Genomic DNA, 18592 nt, shown 5'->3' with positions numbered 1-18592 from the left:
CAAAGTTTCTTACCATATACAGGGAACAAATCTTTAAAAATTAATACTTTGCCTTCAACATTTTGACCTCTTGTTTTCCCTTTTTTATGGTTTGGATCTGAAGAAAAACTAACTGGGACAGAGGATCTATCAACCAGAACAATTTTTTTCTTTATATTTTCTTTAATGAAGTCAGTGCCACCCCCCCACACCACAAAGTCAAAAATATCAAAGACAGCTCAAAACCTGTCTGAGACTTTCATGATACAACAGTCCTCTGCCTTGACTGGGTTGTGGGTCGTACAGGCATATACATTTGTGAGGTGTACACATTTTTCAAAACAGAGTAAGCTGTCCTCTAACCAGCTCTATATTTTACTGTATGTAAATCACGGCTCAATAAGAAGATTTTTCAAAACCTCCTACAAATCACATTTCAGTATCTGTCATCAGTAATCCACCTCAGACCTGAGTTTTCTGCGTGCCAACAAGATCCTAAAGCCAGGAAAGAATCTCCCTCTACAAAGGCCACGGACACCCCTGCCCTGAAAACTACCCCCTCAAATCTTCCTTCCCGCAGAAATCGCCCCAGATGTGGACTTCCACTCACCTCGACTGACTGAGAAGGCATTTTCAGCTTCGTGAGCTTGGCTTTGGCAGGCACTTTTAAGTCTGATTTCTCAAAGGTCTGCTGCCGGTACTCCTCCGGCAGGGGTTTCAGTTCAGGAGACTCGCTAGGAGCCTGGTCTTGACCGTCCATGGGCCGGACATAAGCCGTGGGCTTCTGCTGCATTGCAAGGCTTTTTGAGGGGAGGGAGGGTGGGGGGAAGGTCTGAGAAGGTGGCTGAGGAGGGGCTACCCCAAGGCTGGCCACTGCCCCTGTGCTGTCTTGAGGGGTCTCTTTATCGTGCACCTTTACCGCTAGGTCCTTGGGAGACTTGGCCAGGCAGTAGCCTTTATTGCTACTGCTACTGCTGGGAACTTTGCCGCTTCCTTGCGTCCTGGGAGCAGTCTGCTGGTTGGAATGTACAGGTGACAAAGGGGGGACTGGGGAAGGCAAAGAGAACAGAGGTGAAAGTTCCCTCTCCGGAGCAGAGTCTGTCGTCAAAGCACAGTGGTCTCCATCAGCCCTGCGGTCACCCTTTTTGTGATGACTAGAGCCGTACCCCTCCTGACCGAGGCGCTCTTGGGTCAGGTGCTGGCTGTCCGGTGGGCCATAGCTTTTGGCGTGGAGACTTGGCATTGGTTCCATTCTTGGCTGCGCCATCTTTGGGTGGTGGCCGATGTTACCAGCAGGATGTGGCCCACAGGCAGGAGTGTTAACGGGCTGGTGGTGGACACTGGTGTGGAAGGAGTGGGGTGGAAGGCTGCTCCCCTTCTCAGGAAATAAAGGGTATCTCGGCTTCCCCAGCCTATTTTCAGAAGCATCCAAGCGCTGGGGGTGGGACTTGCTACTAAGGAACTCCTTCATCTCTTCATAGTTTCCCAGCATGTTCTGTATCCGACTGGATAGCTCATCACCTTTCTCTGTCTGAAAAAAGAGAAGACAACAGAGTTAGATACTAAGGGACAAAAGGAGAAGAGAAATCACCATTTAGTAAACCACGTCACATAATGCCGTTAGAAAAGAAACATCTCAATATAACGTGTAACACAGAATTTAACATGCAACTTTAACTCAATTCCCCTGTTGAGAAGCCTGCCATGGACAAATATTACTAAATACAGGAGACGAACATTACAAAAGAAAACCACAAACTTTGATCAATTTGATTAATGAGGTTCAGAGGACTTTTATATTTTGTCTTCAAAAACAATCTCTAGGATAACTGTCTTATTTCCACAGTTGCGACCCTTGTTCAGACTCACTTTCAACACAAAGTCAAACATGCTGATAAATCAGACTTTCCCGTATTCAAGAAATACCTTGTATGGCTCTCCAAAAAGGGGGATCTTTTCAGAAAATGCCTCTTTATCTTGGTGAGCTTCCTGGTTGCGTCTTTCCTTCTCTCTAATTCGAAGCAGGTTTCTGTCTTCATTGTACAAGCTGCTTCAGACGCCACAAAAGAACACAAACAAAGTTTATCAGTATCCAAGCTTTGCTGCGCACGCACGTTTGTGAGGGAGGCAAGGACAGCTCAAAAAGCTGTGACAACAGAGAGCGGATTTAAAGAAAGCCCAAGGGAACCTCCCTGGAGGTCCAGTGGCTAAGACTCCAAGTTCCCAATGCAGGGGGCCTGGTTCGATTCCTGGTCAGGGAACCAGATCCCACATGCCGAAACAAAGAGCCCGCATGCCAAATAAATAAATAAAAACAAATCCTAAAAAAAGAAAGAAAGAAAGCCCAAGTGTCTCATCCTGCTCCTAGATTAAGGCCACAGTCAACTAACTGGCTGTGACCCCCCAGCTCCGGTCCTGGCTCTGGTAACCTAAGCATTCATTTTGCCCGCCTGCCTTTGTGGCTCAGGACTGACTCCAAACAGAACAGTCTTTTATAGTCAGTGGGGGAACTGAGACAAGATTAATGATATTTTTGCTTCCAGTCTGCAAAATACCAGGTAGAGGTGGAAGCTTTTCATCTGAAGAAGTCAGCAGGATGTGAACTTTATTCCTGGATCAGTATTGTACATTTTGGAAGATTAAAATCAAAGGGCTTATTTCATAATTAAAAGATTACCAGGCACCCAAAACAGCATTTACTTTCTTTTCAGCCCACTCTCCTGGAAGTGTCTTAGCATGTAAACCTGAAAAGATAATTTTTATTTCTCATTTCAAGTGTCAAGGATGGGAAAATCCGATTTTAGATGTCAGCTCTACCACGGAGAAACCTATAATCTGATGGCCCAATTTAAACCACATAAAAACGTATCCTAAATCATCAGCCCTGGCACAGAAGGGGTTAAGATCTGTCAACCAAATTACAAAAACTGGAAACCCACAAGAGTGCAGTTTTGGCGTATAAACCAGAAGTGGGCTTGCCTTAGGTCAGAACTGAGGCCAGGCCATCCCAACCGCACATGTGGTATGTAAGAATAATGAAAATAAGAACTGGTAAGAAGGGTCTTTCCCTGGTGGCTCAGTGAAGAATCCACCTGTCAGGTGCAGGCGACATGGGTTCGATCCCTGACCCAGGAAGATCCCACGCGCCTCGGAAGGAAGCCCGTGAATCACAACTACGAGCCTGTGCTCTAGGGCCTGGGAGCCACAACTCCTGGAGCCCGAATGCCCTAGAGCCCGGGCTCCACAGCAAGAGGAGCTACTGCAGTGAGAAGCCCACGCACCACAGCTGGGGAAAAGACCATGCAACAAGGGAGACCCGGCACAGCCAAAAAAAAAAAAAAAATCTGGGGGGGGGTGGGGGAACTATGGGAAGACTTCTGCCCTTATAGATGTGCTTTAGCATATCTACGGAAACCCCAGTTTATTATCTGAATAAATCAAAAAATATTCAGCTGTCTCTCCAAGGTACTATGTGCCTTAGGAATTCTAGCCTTGCTGTTGGACACCCGACCCTCCATCCCCTTCTCGGCCTCTCTCAGGACTTCTCTGATTTCCCTGATCTGAGCCTACTTACTGGTCTCCCTGCCTCCCCTACATTGCATCCCTCTAATTTAGCCTTCTTGCAGAAAGAAATAGGACCTAAGGCTCTGGTTCTCATGTCACTACCCGTATTTTAAAATAGCAAGTGTTCAACGGCCCTTTGCTGCTGCAGAATCAACTCTCAACCCTTGCTTTGGCATTAAAAACTTCCCCATGATCTAGATCGACCCCAAAATGACCTTGCTGCCTGCCAGCTGGTCCACAGTGTGCATTCTACCTGACAGCCTTGTCCATTTCCCAAACACACCTGGTCAAGGGCACCCTCCTGTTCTAATCCCCCCACCCCCAGAACCCTCTTTCACTGAAGGATAACAATTCTTCCAGGACCAGGGTACCCACAAAGCATGATTCTCCTGCAAATCACCTCTATATTCCAGGCACATCAGACTACTCCCTGCTCCTCAGTGATATTGTGGACTTTGATGCTTTCATTTGCATTACATGAATTTCTTCTGCTTCTCTCTCAACCACATACACTAGCCCCGATTTCCAACTACCAGTAACTATCTGGAGTCACTCCAATTTCACCCACCCTCAAGGCTTCCTCCAATCCACCTGACGATATATCATGTGGTTCTCCCTCTCTTTTCCCCTTTCCCCTTGAAAAGAGGAAGACCCATCATAATAGAACCTCTCATATTTTTCTGTCTCCTGGTGCTAATGCAGAGCCCTCTGCATAAAAGCTAAACACTCAATGTTTTTTAATTTAAAAATAGTCACTATGCTCACAGTGTATTACTTGTAACTTTTAAAATATAACTCTGAAAGACACGTGTAAGAACAGTGTTTAAAAAATTATAATCACTACAAAATGACTCTGCTGTTTCTATAGGCTTTCAATCTATAGGTTGGGGCGGGGCTGGGGGGTGGCGTGGCAGGGGCTAACCTCCCTGGTTGAATTCACTGGGATGTAGTGAAGAATTACCTGCTTGGACCACGATAGCACAAACTTTTCCTAGATGATGGGGTATTTTGATATCAGATTTTAAGAGAACAACAATGTGAACAATTATGTGAGACAACGTACGGAAAACTAAACCAGAAACTGGCTTCTGGAGTCTTCTTTAATAAGAGTCTGAACCTCACACACGTCAGACATACTCATGTCTGGGTGAGAGCGGCACAATGGACCTTTTGGCCACTCAAGAATTCCTGCAATTGGTTTATGATTTTGGTGATCCTTGTTGGCTGAAAAACAGCAAGAAAAAGAACCACGTAGCATTAACATCCAACTACGGGAGCCAAGTTTAAGAGGGTTGATGAAAAAGTAGCTTTTCCTTCAAACTTGCTTCATGAGCACTTTGTTTGCAGGGAGGGTTGGGGCATATCACAAGTCCTCGATACCACTTGAATTCCCAAGCTTCTCTTTTGCAAAGCTACCTGATACAGACACCCTACACGGGTGCACGGAGAAGGGGAAGCAGCTCTGCAAGGGTGTCTGCTTTGCTATTCTCCTCACACAGGGAGTTTTCCCTTGTCTGATTCTGCTGGTTACATCAGTGGAGTTTCTAGAGCCTGATTTGCTTATGAGTGTTCACGGCCCATGGCTCTGTTATAAGAGCTCTGCCCACTTCTGAGTAACTGCTACCTTTGTCTTAAAAAAGGGAACCCTAAATGACAAAATTCTCAGTCCTGGATTGAACACTGAGCATGTGTAACAGCAGTGCCTTAACTAGTAGGCTGCTCAGGGTCCTTGCTTACGTTTCCCGTCAATTGCGTGCACGTGAAGACAAGCTACACTGGTTTACAGTTAGAAAAGTGTTTTAAATCGATCATCTCAGTCTTATCTCAGCAGTTAGTGTTTTTACCACGCTTCTAGATTTTCATTCCAAAATAATACAAGCTGCTACATAAATAATGAGAAGAACCCGATTTTACAAAATTCCGAACACTGGCTCATGATTCAAAAACTGAGGCGCATAACTCCTACTGGGAAGAAACTCTACTAAAGATTCTGCTTAAAGGTTTTACTTCATTAATTAAAAAAAAAAAAAAAGTTCAAAAGACACACCCAGATTTCACTGGCAGACATATGTAATATTATAGCAATTTTTTTTTTCCTTTAGGCTTTTAAAAGACTTTAATGGGCGCTTTTTTCCCCCCTATGTCAGTTTTGAGATGAACTTTTGAGTATTTTTTTTCTTATTCACCATCACCCTTCAACTAAGAAACCCCAAATTAGTGAGGTGGGGAAAAGCCATCCCAGGTGTCACCGGTAGGATGAGTTTTATGAGGTCTAAACTTGGTGAGAGAAAACTCACTCTCACCCACACTGTCTGCTGGGCAACTCCCTCTTGGGTCTTGCTCACCAAGGCCCCTGGGCAGGGCAGAGGAAGGCAGAAGAGACAGGAAGTGACCAGTCTAAGCCCCAAGACAACACAGGGCAAACTGTGAGCCCTCATTTTTCTAGAACGTCTACTTTCTTGTAACTAACAGGATTTTGCCAGTCATACCAGTGGCTTTCCGGTTTACTCGGCTTTTACTTATTAAGTTTGCAGCTGGAAAAGACCCCGATGCTGGGAAAGATGGAAGGCAAAAGAAGAGGGGGCAGCAGAGGATGAGATGGTTGGATGGCATCAGTGAGTCAATGGATGTGAACTTGAGCAAACTCCAGGAGATAGTGGAGGACAGAGGAGGGTGGAATGCTGCAGTCCGTGGAGGCACAAAGAGTCAGACAAGACTTAGTGACTGAACAACAGCGAAGTTTCCAGTGGCTTAAGGAATGATTTGTTAAAGTCGTCGGGCACATTTTCTCATGAATATCTTCTTTTTCTTGGTTTCCTGTTGAAATCGGGGGAAGTTTACATTTTAAAAACATTAACTCAGTGAGTAACATGAGTAAACCATTGTTCAGCATCTTACACATCACTGGTTTTAAATCAAGGTGCAAGCAAGGAGGGGGTGGATGGAAGAATTTTAAATGAGGGGATTTTAGGAAGCAGTAAATGCCCTACGTGATTCATAAACTCTGTAATTACCTTTGAATAATTACAAGTTGACTACCATTTCTCTTAATTAAAGGTGGCAGTTTTTCCTCTGGCATGAAGTGGGGGGAGGGATGCATTCTTGCTCTCACAGGATCACTTTATCCCTACATCAGTCTTGTTAGACTTGATCACTATTCACATCAAGTGCCTTAGAGCTGGTCCTTCGTGTCTGGAGATGAGGAACTCTCAGACTTGGAGGGACCATAGGAGGCCATTTCCTATGAGGGACTTGAGCATCAAGCATTTTGATATCAAAGGGGGTCCTGGCACCATACCCAGCAGACACCAAGGGACGAGTTCCCCTTCAGTGATTTCTTCATGCCTCTCTGCATTAGACAAGAGGTGCTCAAACTTCAGTGAGCGTCAGAAGCACTGGGAGGACTTGTTCAAACCCAGACCTCAGAGACCCGACCCCAGAGTTTCTGATTGAGTTAATCTGATGCGGCACCTGAAGCCTGCACGTTGAACAAGTTTCTACGTGGCTCTGGAGAATATGAGAGAGCACACTCTTCGGAGGCTCTATAACTGCTTCAGGTTCACCCAGAGAAATAACAGTGAGGCTGAGAGGGGCAGAGCCAAGGACGGCCCTCACTTAGCCCAGGCCAATCATCGGGCACTGCTTTAGTGACACTGCATCAGTCTACTTTATATTCACAACTGCTCTGTGAGAAGGAGACATTAACTCTGTTCCCCAGGTAGAAAAAAAAGGGAGGGGGGGTTCAGAGATGATCTTGCTATTATTAATATTAAATGGTAGACCTGAAAATTCAAGTACAGGTAGCCCGATACCAAAGCCTGTGCTCTGAACTACTGCTTAGCTAGCAAAGCTTTCAGGCTGCCTTCAAATGCACAGAACAAAAAGGCATGCTAAACCGTGCTAATGTATAAGCAGTCAGAACTTCTTACTGGGCTTCCCAGGCGGCTCATTGGTAAAGAATCCACCTGCCATTGCAGGAGACATAGGTTCGATCCCTAGGTTGGAAAGATTCCCTGGAGAAGGAAATTACTACCCACCTTCAGGATTCTTGCCTGGGGAATCCCATGGACAGAGGAGCCTGGCACGTTGCAAAGAGCTGGACACGATGGAGCACTCCTGAGTACGACTCATTGGAAGAGACCCTGATGCTGGGAAAGACTGAAGGCAGGAGGAGAAGGGGCGGCAGAGGATGAGATGGTTGGATGGCATCACCGACGTGATGGACATGAGTTTGAGCAAGCTCTGAGAGTTGGTGATGGCCAGGGAAGCCCTGGGAGTTGGTGATGGCCAAGGAAGCCTGGCGTGCTGCAGTCCATGGGGTCGCAAAGAGTCAGACACAACTGAGCGACTGAACTGAACTTAGCATGCATGCATCATGCGTAATTTCTTATAATCCCTTAGTCTCAGAGAGGTACACATCAACAATTCAGGTATTATGCCTGCCGGTGGAACATCTTGGAGCCATAAAACACATGTTCAGTTAAACGTATTCACACACATCTGTCCCTGCCTAAGAAAAAAAGATGGTGGAAGGGGGAATGCCAGCATGAAGTTGCTCTTCAAATTATAAAATCTGTGCTACAATGCTTATGTTAGAGCCTTTTTTAATTTACAGATTTAAGGTCACTGACCCCATAATAACGTCTGGATTCTCAAGTCATCTCTAATGTGTTCAGGGGCTCTTCATGTTAATTTCTTTCAAGAACAGGCTGTAAATAAACTTGCACTAAAGTAGCCATTATATGCCCGATCCTGGGCTCTACTCCCATTAACTTCTGGTCAGCTGACCTAGGCCATGTTCCCAGGGCCTCAGTGCCAACTTTCTGGTCAGCCCAGGAGTCCCCACCTGGGGGGCGAGAAACAAGTCACATGGTGATTAGAAGTGGTTGACTGCATTCAAAAACAAGCCCACGTGCTGAAGTGCCCCTGAGGGGGGAGGGTGCAAAGTCTGACCACCCAGCAGATATTCATGAGTTCCACCAAAAGTGTGCAAAAACATTCCTAGATAGGGAATTACTTAGCAGTAGCCAAGTTCTTGGGGCTTCCCTGATGGCTCAGTGGAAAAGAAGCTGCCTGCCAATGTAGCAGACGGCGGTTCGATTCATGGGTCAGGAAGATCCCCTGGAGAAGGAAATGGCAACACACTCCAGGATTCTTGCTTGAGAAATCCCACAGACAGAGGAGCCTAGGGGGCTACAGTCTGTGGGGGTCCCAAAGAGTTGGACACAACTGAGCGACAACAAGCAGCCCAGTCCTTGGGTCATGCACTGCTGTCCACTGTCTGAAAAGGTTTGACGCGAATGTCTTAGAAAGATTTCTGCAAAATGCATTAAACCACCTCCTCTACAGCATTTTTTTTTTTTTAATTAAATGAACTAGAAAGACCGCCAGAGGAAGAAACCACAGGCTTCAATTTCCAGCACCTGGCGAGAGAGCAGTGACATATGAGATCCACGAGCCATTGCTAAGGTGGGCTGCATCCCCAATCCTCTGACAGAATTCCAGCCCTCTCCATCAGGAAGGAGCCCAGGAATCTAAAGGAAGCTGGGAGAGCCAAAAGCTGCCAGTGTGCGCTCACTTCCAGAGAGGTTGGGGAAACCCCTGAGGAAGTCAGAGCTGCCCAGTCAGCACCCGAAAGCAGCCACTCGGTCAACCCCACGCTGAGGCCTGTCAGGGTCGACTGACTCCCACTTTTCAAATGCTTCTCCTTGGGGGTCTGGGCCCCTGTGTTAGAACACGGAGATAGAATAAAGAAACCACAGCTCCAGAAGGACTGGTGAGAAGTGAGCCTCCTCATTCTTGCTCCCTGGCACTAAATAAGGAAAAGAGCCTGCCTATGTGGAAGAAGGGGATGGAAGACCTGGGCTGGGCCTGGAGTGCCAGGCGCACTGCCGTCGTCTGGCTGGAGGCACCTTCCCTGGCTGAGCCCACGGGCCCTGCTGCTAATCTAGGTTAGGCACTCAGGGGGCTGAATGCCACCGGGCGCTGCCATGGCAACTCGGCCCATGGGGCAGGCCGTGCACAGCTGACTACCCATTTATCACCCTTGACTGGTCACTTCGCACAGACCTCCCTATGATGGATGTGACCAACTCACGTTGAAAGGTTTAATTCTCCCTCAGAGGACACAGCGCCGTTTCTCCTGTGTATTTATCTTCCTGGGTGTCGAAGAGGGAAATCCGGAAATCGATGGGGTGTGTTCATTCTCGAAAGGAACGAGCCTTCACTGTTTTGCGAAGCTCTATGCCCTTCTGATTCGAACATACAAAGGACAGAGCAAAACGCACAGAAGACAGGCGACTGGCTTAGAGAGCAGAGACCTCTGTCACAGATGACGGGCAAAAAAGACAGCAGGCTTGGGTGCTTACTCGTTGTGTGAGTGACTTTCGGGGGTTGCCCAAAAAGTTCATTCCAATTTCTAACATCTTACACAAATACCCAAATTTTTTGGCCAATCCCATTGTTTGAAAGTCACCCCTACTGATTTTCAAGTCCATCTTCTGGCCCTCTTGTTTCCATGTCCTCTATTCCTACAATCCGGGGATCAGAGAACAGTTTGAATATCTCGCTTTACAAACCAAATGTCCAACCTTTTTCTTGTCCTTAAACCATACCATAAAGACCTTTTTCCCCCCATAAAGACATTTTAAAGTGAGAAATCAAAGTGGCTCCACGTATTAAGGTAGAAGAAATTTGGCCTCAAAGAAAGAAGCACGTTTTCATCACCCTCTCTGTGCACGTGGAAGAATTCACAACAGGCTTTCTCATAATAAAAACCACTCAGCTAAACTTTGCAAGGATTTCCCCTTCGTTACCTCTCCTACCACTTAACACACACAATAAATATAAAGAAAAAAAAAAAAAAACAAAAAATCAGAGACTTAATCCTAAAAGAAAATCTGTCTTTATATTTTAAAAAATCAGTATCGGCCAAAGTGAAATGACAAAATAGCACAATGTCACAGCTGTTTTCCTGGGGATCATCTCAAACTGACTGCTTGCCACAAAACACTCAGCCTCATTAAAATACCAAAAGAGCTGCATGTGTTTCCATTTTGCAAAATTCAATCAACCTTTAAGATACTTTATATACCTTAAAGGCACACTCTTCAAGTTTTAGATTGAGACAGCCTCGGCTGGGCAAACTAGGAGGGAAAAAAATGACTCAATCCACTTCTCTGATAAGAGACATGCTAATTTACTTTTCAAAATCAATCTGCCAGGTGCTTCTGCAGGCATGTTAATGTGGAGCAAAGGTCTGAAAAGATACACTTTACAAAATTCTATCCAGAAAGAACACCAGATCAGGGTTGGGAGGGGAGGGGTAGTGGGTAGTGTTCAGGAGGTAGTGGGGCAGGGTTTAGGGAGTATCTTGCTTTAAAATTCTGTTTTAACATGCTTTTCACAAGGAAGTATTCATTAATCATTGTAAAATTAAAAGTTCTAATTAAAACCAAAAGAACCTCATAACCACATACCAAATCAAGATCAACAGTAAAGAAATACTGGGGTGGTGATCTTTTTGGCAATAACCCCTCCCTTTGCATGAATGCTAAGTTGCTTCAATTGTGTCCGACTCTGTGACCCTATGGACTGTAGCCCACCAGGCTCCTCTGTCCGTGGGATACTTCAGGCAAGAACATGAGTGGGTTGCCATGCCCTTCTCCAATAACTCTCCCTGGAACCTCTGAAAACTCACTTTGGATCCTGGATTAAGTCTCAGATAATGCTAAATAAGCATTACTGATGCCTCCTCATAAAACTGCATTGAAGACTGTTTCAAAGTTCAAACACCAGCAGCTGCTATTTTTTACTTGGAGTACTGTCAACTATATCCCATTTTGTGCTTACTAAGTCATAGAGGGAATTCCCTGCTGGTCCAGTGGTTAGGACTCCAAGCTTTCATTGCTGCAGGCCCAGGTTCAATCCCTGGTTGGGGAACTAAGATCCTGCAAGCCCTGCAGCACAGCCAAAAAATAAAAAGTAAATAAATCGTATAAACATATTTTGAGGGGCATTGTTTTACCCTGTAGATAGGAAAGAACAGGAGGCTGCCTTTCTCACTAAACGGTCTTAAAAGGTGTGTGGGGAAAAAAAAGGTGGGGTGTGGGGGAAGCTGTATGGGAAGGGATGCACTGCCCCAACCAAAGCAGGATGAGGGGCGAGGAGACAGAAGGGCTAAGGCACTCCATGATACAGTGCACCAAGCCCATACCTTCCAAACACATTTTTAAAATAAAAAAACCAGTACTGACCGAGGAAGGCCATCATGTCAATGACACAGTTACACAAACCATACCACAGAAAAGAAATCACTCCCAAGCCCGAAGATTTTAACGATGCACATCATCCAGCCGTTAAACTTTTTAGTGTTACTTGAAACGAGAACAAATCTTCCTGTTACTGAAAAATCTCAGTAAGCTCAGTCTCTAAGAAGCGTTCCCGAAAATGCCGGCAGTACTTTGTTGCTATTGACTTGCTAAGTCGTGTCCAACTCTTTAGTAACCCCGTGGACTATAGCCCACCAGGCTCCTCTGTCCATGGGATGTCCCCGGCAGGAATCACTGGAGTGGGCTCCCATTTCCTTCTCCAGGGGATATTCCTGACCCAGGGATTGAACCCGTGTCTCTTGCATTAGCAGGTGGATTCTTCACCACTGAGCCACCAGGGAAGCCCAATAAAGTATCTGTTTTTAATGTTACTTGAGAACATGTTTCCGTGGTAGCTCAGACGGTAAAGCATCTGCCTACAATGCAGGAGACCTGGGTTCGATCCCTGGGTCGGGAAGATCCCCTGGAGAAGGAAATGGCAACCCACTCCAGTACTCTTGCGTGGAAAATCCCATGGACCGAGGAGCCTGGTGGGCTACAGTCCATGGGGTCGCAAAGAGTTGGACACAACTGAGCGACTTCACTTTCACTTTCTGAGAACACGTTACTAACAAATTTCAGAAAACTTTGTCTCTGAGCAGGGTTCCCTAAAGTGCTGACTGAGTGTGTGTGTGCGCGCACATGCGCGTGCTCAGTCATTTTCGACTCTTTTGTGACCCTATGGACTGTAGCTCGCCAGGCTCCTCTGTCCATGGAATTCTCCAGGCAAGAGTACTGGAGTGGGTAGCCTTTCCCTTCTCCAGGGGATCTTCCCAACCCAGGGATCGAATCCAGGTCTCCTGCATTGCAGGCAGATTCTTTACCAGCTGAGTCACCTGCGAGGCCCTTGACAGAACTTAGCTGAAGTCGATTGGAAGGACACACAGAAAGTACTCCTGGCTCCAGGCTCACTAGAGAAAAATCTGCCAGCTGACCAGTTAGTTACGTCTCCCTCTTTCGTTATAAAGACCACTGATCTGACCACAGATCAGAGCCCCTCTGAAGGCCTGCTGGCTGGCCCTGAACATTTGGCACCCATCAGACACACGGGTAGAAGCTGCAGGCTGTTCCACTGCAAGTCTGGTCTGTACTAGGACCAACCAGAGCTCTGGCCTCCTTCCCAGGCCATTCTTCTTACACACTCAACTGACCATGAAGGACCACATCACATACCTATAAAATAATGAGGCTGGTCAACGTCTGTATCATTACAGCCACAAATTAAAAGAATGCTGTGGTCACAGACTAGGAAAGAATGCAGACAAGCAAGCTTAAAAAGTTCTGTTTTGTTTTTAATGCTTGCCTCATTTAATTCATACTCAACTTAAAAAAAAAAAAGTCTGGGACATTAAATCAATTAAGCATCCAAAATTCAAAAGAAGTGTGTGGACTTCTCACTTCTCATCCTGGGCTACCCAGCTCCACAAAGTTGCCTCTTTTTTTTTTTTTTTTTAATTTTATTTTATTTTAAAACTTTACATAATTGTATTAGTTTTGCCAATGCCTCTTTCTTAAAAATCATGAATCTGATCTTGTTATTCACCCCTTTGATAAGCCTTGTGTGCCAAGCAACTCTTCACCACTTGGCCTCTACTGGTAAGCCTCAACTCTCATGGACCAGAAAAAAAAAACACCCTTTCCACCCCCTGCCTCAGTTCTCAACCCCCTGGGCACAAGGAACTGGGAGAAAGCACAGCCCTCTTCTCTCTGCCAGTTCCCTAATGAACTCCTAACCTGACTTTTAAGGCCTTCCAAAATATCACTGCCTCTTGTCTCAACCTCTCTCAACCTCTGGCTGTGAATGACTTCTTTCTCTGGGGTACCTCTGTTACTGCCAGCCTGCCCGTGTTTACATTTACAAAACCAAGAAGAACTGTATAAGTCTGACAGGTGTCTCTGATTCGACTGTGAGCTCCTTAAGGACAAGGACTATACCTGAGAGCTTAGCAAAAAGTGATGCTTAATACACTTCTTTGGACTTCCCTGGTGGTCCAGTGGCTAAGACACCACACCCCCAGTGCTGGGGGCCCAGTTTTGATCCCTGGTCAGGGAGCTAGATCCCACATGCCTGCATTCACCTGGCACAGCCAAATAAATAAATAATTTAAAAAATAATGCCTCTTTGACTAAAGCGATTCTCTCCCAGGCATTACTCAGTTGCAAACAACCCAGAATTCTGTGGAATTCTGCCAGTCTTCCTTATTATTTGATGACAAAATATGATTCATGGTCTGATACCTAAAACCTATTCTACCAGACTGTTGTACCCATCAAGTGACTCAACCTAGAAGGAAACTGACATCATTCTTTCCTAGACCAGCCATGAAAGCTGCCTGGGCGAACACCGTATGTTTATCAGCTAATGTTACAGGTTTTATACTTTAATTAGTCATAAAAGTATACTACACCAAACAGGGGGGGAAAAACTTGAGTAACATTTATAGCAAATACACATTTAATTAAATCAACAAGAGTCAGAGTAAGCTGTCTCTAGGAGTAAAAACATCAGCAACAAAAATCCCACAAGGAGAAACCTCTCAATGCAGCTATAAATGAATCGTGGGGAAAACAAAATACAAGATCTAGAAAAGATAATTTTAAAACACCAATCAGAGTCTGTGACTTCTTCCACTGCTGAAAGCCCCCCTCTTTAGGCTTAGCATTCAAGACTGAAATCCTGAAGCCTGGCCTGGACGGCTCCATCCTCACTTTCTCTCAACTGCTACCTCCCAGACCTACTCCCTTCCTCAAGTATTAGTTGCTCAGTCCTGTCCGTCTCTTTGCAACCCCATGGACTGCAGTCTGCCGGGCTCCTCTGACCACAGAATTCGCCAGGCAAGAATACTGGAGTGGGGTGCCATTTCCTTCTTCAGGGGATCTTCCCGACCCAGGGATCGTACCTGGGTCTCCCACACTGTGGGCAGATTCGTCACCATCTGAGCCAGAAGGAAAGCCCCATTCCCCTCCCCAGGCCCTTCCTTAACTACCAGCCATACCAGCCTTTCTCCACGCCCAGGAATAGGTCAAGCTGTGTGTTGCTGATCCCAGTCTGGGTGATGGTCCCTAGAGCTGAGGACAATGTTGTCAGTAATACCTTCCAGTGTTTATCAGCTCCTCATCCAGGTCCCAGGCCTAAAGGGCTGCTGCCCCAGCCCCGCAGGAACTCTCTCGCACTACACCCTGCTTTGTCTCTCTTTATCACTAAAACTGTCTCGTCTCTTCATTTATCAGTTTAACTCTGGCGCCCCATCCTCACCTCCATGAAGACTGTAAGCTGTAGAAGGCTAGTCATCTTGTCCCTCTTGAGCCTCCCTAGGTACACCTGGCTCTAACCCATTAAGCTGAATAGATACTGGGTGAGTGGATGGAAGTCTGTGTACAGACGCAGAGCAGTAGTGGCTTCATTTTAACTTAAAATCACAGAACTTGAACTTAACAGAAGCATTTCAAAAGATATTCATTTTTAAAAACTAGGCAGTTTTGAACAGTTATGAACAGCAACTTCTAAATGACCAATTAATACATCAAATTTTCAAGTACCATATACTATAATATTAATAGAAAATGAGGTAATTAATTTCCAAATTCATCTTGTGTTTCACGACATGGCTAAAATATCCCTGAAGGGATTTTAAAGAAGCAACTCTTCTTTCAGATTATTCAGGAGCAAGTTATTTTTTGCTTTTTTAAACAAGAAACCACTGTCATAAGAAATCAAGCATACTAAATAGATACCTGTTGTCAGAACAGCTTGAACACCAGGTAATTCCTAACACAACCAAACTGGACAAATCGCCTCCTATTGAACATCCTGGAAAATGGTACAGCATCTACCATTCCAAGAGGAAGAATCCCTCCAATGACTGAACTTCTAACACACATTCCAGAAAACCAATTGCACCGCGTACGATAAGAAGAACCATTTGAAACTGGGCCAGCGTACCAAATACAGCTTCAGCCAGAACAAATGCTCAGGGTTGAGACTTGCTAACCAACAGCAAAAAGCAACAGGAAAAGGCTTACACTTGGAAAATGAAAGGAAAAGCAATGTCTGGGTATTGATAAGAACTGTGGAGCACAATGGGATAGCAAGGAAACCGGCAAGATGCCATTCATTACCCTAAAGAAGAAAGTATTCAGAAACATTTACACTTTAAATGAGTCCACAGAGATCCAACACGTTTTTCAGTTACTGAACCACCCTCCTCCCACCCTCAACTGTACGGGCTCTTCCTTCACCCATTTAATGAAGCTCATTCCATAAAGGGAAAGGATCTCGAACACTAAATTCAAGGCCTCTCCATGCCCTCATCAACATACAAATTCCAGTAGAAGAAATCACTGCCTGTTATATTGTGTTGGCCAAAAAGTTCTTTGGGTTTTTCCATACCATCGTTTGGAAAAACCTGAACGAACTTTTTGGCCAGCCCAATTATTTTTAAATAAGCCTAGTTAAAAAGGCTGCTGTGGGCACACATACGAAGAATGCGATTTTCTGAAAAAGACTTAGAAAGTTTTCAGGCTCTAACAATCACATGGACTAAAAAAACAACATGGCTGTCTAATCTCACTTGCATATTACCAGATGACAAAAAGTGTAAGAATAAAGTGTTCTATCAGTGTTTCTACAGAACTATCAGCTTTTTTTTTTCCCATTTACCTCTTGACTTAGAATTCTCTCTCCTTTTGGTTAACTGCACACATCACGCTTGTTTTCACAGAAAGCTTAATGTCATAAAAGCTAGAAGCAGTCTCATTATTCCATTTCGTTCCCCAGACATTTTAAGAAGGAAGAACAGGGCAATCATTATAGGAGGAGCAAGCTGGAGACGTGTATTGGTATTTTATACGGCAGCAAGCAACAATTACATGTTTCTAAATATTCTCGTTTTCACCCTCACCCCAGCTCACCTCCTACCACCCGCTATAATTGGCACCACCTTAAAGCTAAACAGTCAGTCATTGTTTTTCTGGAGAAGTCTCCCTTCATTTTGACCTCTGCTGAGTAGTGTTATGAGCCTCACAAAGCTTGTCAGGATTCTCTGGGCTGGACTGTGGCCCAGCCATGAACATTTATATTCAGACTAGATCACCGCTACCAATGGGCAGCTCACGAGCATAAGACAAAGAATACTTTTCCAACTTAATAAAGTCTCCGGCCACCTTCTTCAATGCTAATGAGGATTTGAGAGCTCAATTATTTAAAAAAGAAAATTGCACTTCAGGATTTTTAGAGTCGATGTCCTTTATAATGCTTTAACGTTTTCATTTTTAGTCTTTTCATTTTTGAAAAGCAGAGGTTAATATATCTACTGGGGCTTCCCAGGTGGCTCAGTGGTAAAAACAATCTGCTGGCCAATGCAGGAGACTCAAGAGATGTGGGTTTGATCTCTGAGTCAGGAAGATCCTCTGGAGTAGGAAATGGCAATATATCTACTGGAAGGAAAAAACAAGTAAACATTCGAAATGACCAAATACACTGATCACGCATTAAAGACCTCTGATCATAAAATATTTCCTTCAAACAGAATTGCATGTAAAATATATGCCGCCTGAAGTTATCTAAGAGCACTAACGCACTTATCTGTCTATGGTTTTTCGCAGTCTGATTTACGATCTTAATCCTCACAGACTGGTAACAGAAGACCTCTTTGTTTCCAGCAAATATTGACTCCTCTGTGCTAGACGTAGGGACAAAAGAAGTAAGGAGGCCACAATTTATTTAGGGGGAGAAATACAAAAGGGGGAACCACTGAGAGGCTGGTTACGAGTGCCAAAGATTAAGGAAGAAAAACACCAGTCTAAATGCAGGGGCCTTGGATGATTTAATTAGAGAGCCCTGACATCTAGGACTTCCCCAGGGATCCAGTGGCTAAGACCCCACACTCCCGATGCAGAGGGCCGGGTTCGATCCTTGATTAGGGAACTAGATCCCTCATGCTGCAAGGAACAGTTTGCCTGCTGCAACCAAGATCGAAGATCCCGAGGGCTGCAGCAAAGACCTGGTGCACCCAATTTATTTATTTATTTTTTACAAAAGCAGTGACATCTGAGCTTGAAGGATGAGCAGAAGTCTAGAAGAGGAGATGGAACCCTCTCCACCTCCCTACTGAGAAAGGGGACCACTGGCCATGGGGTGTTTGCACCCACCTCACCTCATTCCCCAACTCCGAATTTCTCATGGGAAGAAGTCAAAGAACACTGGGTTATTTCTGGGGGGTGACAGTTTTCTGCAACCATCCTCCCCGCTGGGCTGGCCTAGGCCTCGATGACCTTTCTTAGGGCGACAATCCCCTGTGGGAGAATATGGCCTGTGGGCTTTCCTCACCATGAAACAAACCATCTTAAATACCATGCACACCAAAAACTGTCTGGAGAAGAACAGAGTTTAGAACATCAAAGTTTAGAATGTCCATGGACTTAACTGTGGCCGCAGAGGATCACAGAAACAATAGGGATCACTCTTTCCACACCCTTTTTCCTCAAGACCCCAAACAGAGCAGTTAGAGCACCAGCCCCTGTTACAGAGCCTCCTCTGCCAAGTCTGGTCTGATTTCCTAAGGCAAATGATTTTACTCTATTCCCATGACCTCCAGTGTATCCTTCTGTTTGCTGAGCCAACAGTCACAATTCCAGGGCTGAAAAAGTTCCCTAGTAAATTAAAAAGAAAAATTAATTGA

At 45.2% G+C, this 18592-nt stretch overlaps 1 protein-coding gene across 11 annotated transcripts in view; it reads right to left on the bottom strand.

Moving 5' to 3' along the window:
* Positions 1–18592, bottom strand: part of AFF1 (ALF transcription elongation factor 1) — a 197222-nt gene that overhangs the window by 99182 nt on the left and 79448 nt on the right. For 5 of the 11 annotated variants that reach the window (XM_059887671.1, XM_059887672.1, XM_005208211.5 and 2 more), the window contains 2 exons: positions 1906–2029; positions 590–1510 (listed from right to left, as the gene is read on the bottom strand). The exons of 2 other annotated variants lie outside the window; for them this stretch is intronic. In XM_059887671.1, coding sequence (XP_059743654.1) covers positions 590–1510; positions 1906–2029 — 1045 coding nt within the window. The remainder of the gene's footprint in view (positions 1–589; positions 1511–1905; positions 2030–18592) is intronic. 4 more of the 11 variants (XM_024993466.2, XM_010806300.4, XM_005208213.5 and 1 more) reach the window with 1 other exon arrangement.

Source organism: Bos taurus, chromosome 6 (genome assembly GCF_002263795.3).
Source record: "Bos taurus isolate L1 Dominette 01449 registration number 42190680 breed Hereford chromosome 6, ARS-UCD2.0, whole genome shotgun sequence".
Classification (NCBI taxonomy): domain Eukaryota; kingdom Metazoa; phylum Chordata; class Mammalia; order Artiodactyla; family Bovidae; genus Bos; species Bos taurus.
This window is presented reverse-complemented; position numbering and strand designations above follow the sequence as displayed.